This window comes from Empidonax traillii, unplaced genomic scaffold (genome assembly GCF_003031625.1).
Source record: "Empidonax traillii isolate 1590-97213 ecotype Southwest subspecies unplaced genomic scaffold, ASM303162v1 scaffold1668:size145401, whole genome shotgun sequence".
NCBI classification, from domain to species: domain Eukaryota; kingdom Metazoa; phylum Chordata; class Aves; order Passeriformes; family Tyrannidae; genus Empidonax; species Empidonax traillii.
The window spans coordinates 92,012-94,900 of NW_020956861.1; the positions used below are offsets into that span (position 1 = coordinate 92,012).

The 2,889-nt window shown below is 61.1% G+C and overlaps 1 protein-coding gene across 1 annotated transcript in view; it reads right to left on the minus strand.

Moving 5' to 3' along the window:
• Positions 1 to 2,081, minus strand: part of LOC114070709 (serine/arginine repetitive matrix protein 2-like) — a 37,711-nt gene extending 35,630 nt beyond the window's left edge. The window contains exons 1-2 of the mRNA XM_027908258.1: positions 1,923 to 2,081; positions 1,190 to 1,353 (exon numbers count right to left, since the gene is read on the minus strand). Coding sequence (XP_027764059.1) covers positions 1,190 to 1,353; positions 1,923 to 2,011 — 253 coding nt within the window. The 5' untranslated portion in view covers positions 2,012 to 2,081. The remainder of the gene's footprint in view (positions 1 to 1,189; positions 1,354 to 1,922) is intronic.
• Positions 2,082 to 2,889: the final 808 nt, after the last annotated feature.

Here is a 2,889-nt window from a genome sequence, read left to right on the forward strand (position 1 = left end):
TAGAAATGACCTTTCCTACAAAGATAATTTATTAGGTTCAGATAATCTCTCCAGACTGAGATAATCTCTCTTGTCCAACCTCTTCTTAGATATGGACATTGGGAACATTTACCACGGGATGAGTTTGTGAACTTCCAAGTTAACAGCTCTCATTTATTACGGTGTGACCTCACCTCCCTCTTCCACAAAAAACAAAAAAAAAACCAAACAAACCAACCACACACACACAAAACCAACCAACCAAAAAAAAAAAAAAAACAAAAACAAAACCAACAACAACAACAAAAAAAACCATACTACCAAAACCCCCAATTTCAGCCTAAAGTGCTGTTTGTACAATAGGAATTAAAACACTTGAAAATGCTCAAGGTGCACAAGCCACTGAGCACAAAAGGAAAATAAAGAGCACTTCTAAACCACTGCCAACAGAATCTCTGAAAGTCTCAGTTTTCTGTGCTGCCTCCTAAAAAAACCCTCTCTGGAGCTGTACTCAGCCAGCACACTGCACCCCCTGGGTGGCAGCTCCAGAAAAGAGGAAATGCAAGAATTACAGCCTTCAGCACCTCACTGACCCTCCAGAGGAAGAAATTTTACAGCAAGGACCAGTCCCGTGGGAGGGGACTCTCAGATGTGACCTTCTGGCACAAGAAATCCACCAATTTACTGAAGTTCTGACACTGAAACTTAAAAATTTCTTAACATTTGGGAGATTGCAATGTACCTAGGCTTTAAAAGTTCTTTTTAAAACACGTCGTCTGTCAGTTCATCACAGATCTGAATCCTAATAAATGGCTTTTAGAAACAATCTAAAACCCATTCAAACCAGGAACTGCCTCTGTCAGCACCACCTTTGTTACTAAAACTGTTGAGAGACCCTGAGGGAGGTACAGGGAAAATAAAACAGTTAATGTAAATACAGATGGAAACTAAATTTATATATAACAACATTTCATATGTTTCAGCATCAAAAACACCTTTTTAACGTAACTTTCAGGTAACAACCCCTTCAATTCTTTAATGATGCATTTCTACGGTTGTAAATGGCAGCAGACACGTAAAGCACTTCAGAAACTCACACCAAACGCCCAACCTGCCAGAGGAGCAGCACCAAGAGGGGTTGTTCCAGCCCTGTCACCGGATCCCATCCGAGGCACTAGCAGGACGATTTTGCCCGCGGGGGTTCCCTTACCTGGGTTGCTCTGCAGCTCCGTCCCGAGGGCTCCCGAGAGCACTTCCTCGATCTTCTGCACCATCTGATCGCCGGCACAGCCGCCGGCAGCTCCGGAGGCGTCGGAAGGCTGGGCTGGCTCTGCCGGGGCCGTGTCCCCGTTGGGCTGGGCTTCCACATTCCCCCTGCCGGGACAAACGGCGGCTCAGTGCGGGCCGTTCGGAGCCGCTGTTTGGGCGCTCGCACACGCGGATCACCCCCAGCCCCTCCGAGCAGCGCTCCTGCCTCCCGGGGAAGCTCTGCCTCTGGATTAACTCTCCCGATCCACCCCGGCGGGCACGCCGCGAGCGCACAAGGATGGCGAAAACCATGTCTAGAACGTGCCCCATCCCCCGAGCTCGTACGACCTCGCAGGGCCTCCCTCCACCGCACAAACACCCACGTCTCGCTCTCCTCCCGCTTTTCCGCGCTCTTCCCAAGCTTTTCCTTGTTTCGCGCGATAAACCCGGCGAGCTGAGCCGCAAGTGGGATGAGCAGCGCGGGCGGCCGTCCGGCCGTGAGGACAGCACCGGAGCCGAGTGTGCGGGTCCCCTCGCCGTCCCTCCTCCTCCTCGCCGGGCCCTGCCTCCCTCACGGCGCCCGCTCGGCCGCGGCCCCGCCGGCCCCGCCATGTTGCCGCCGACACGGCCCTCAGGCCGCGGTCCGCCCCCCTCCGCCCCGCGCCCTTCCCCGGAGCCCCTCGCCGCCCCGTTACCCGCCGTGCTGCTGCTGCTGCTCGCCCTGGATCTCCCGTAATTTGCTGACCACAAAAGACCGAAGGATCTGTTCGATATTGGTCGCCATGACACCCCCCCTTCCTTCCTGCCCGGACGCGAGGCCTCCAGCATCCCACAGTGCACCGCGCCCGCGGGCGCGCGCTGACGTCCCGGCTGCAAGCCGCCTCGCCATTGGCCGCGCTCGCTGTAAGCGCTCTCGCCATTGGTCGAAGCGGCGCAGGGCCGCGGGCGGCCGCTCTGGCGCGGCGCGGGGGCCATAGAGCGGCGGCGGGTTCCGGCGGGGGGGGAAGAAGGTCTCGTGTCCCCTCAGCCGCCGCCGCCATGTTGTGGCGCTCCCGCCGCCACCCCCCCTGCCTTCCTGCGCGCCCGCCGGCAGAGCCCCGGCTGAGCCCCGGCTGAGCCCCGGCAGAGCCGCGCCGAGCGCGTCCCCGCGCCCGCCTAAACCAGTCTAACGCACTCCCCAGCGCTCCGCGCCCGCCCCGCACAGCCCCTTCCCCGCGCACACACACACACACGGCCCCCCCGCCGCCGCTCGCGGCCCCTCTCGCGTCCCGTACGGCGCGGCCGAGCCTCGCTCCGGGCAGCCAAGGGCGCCGCGGCCGCCCCCGCTCGTCGGTGCCGCGTCCCGCACACCTCCCGCCCGTCCCCTCCTGTCCCGTGCCGTCCCCCGCGGCGGTTCCACTCACCCGGGCTGGGCCATGGCGGGCTGAGGCGCGGCGGCGGCGGCGGGCGCGGGCGGCAGCGATGCCATCGGTGCCCATGGAGCGGGGCCGAGCCCCGCGTGCGCTCCGGGGCGGGCGGCGGCGCTCAGGGGGCCGTGCCCGCGGGCGGGCGGTGCTGCCGCCGCTGCTGCTGCATCACCGCGGGGCCCTCAGCCCCGGCTCCATGCGAGAGGCGCCCGCCCGCCGCTCCCTCCCCCTCGGCCCGGCGGTGACACGCACATGT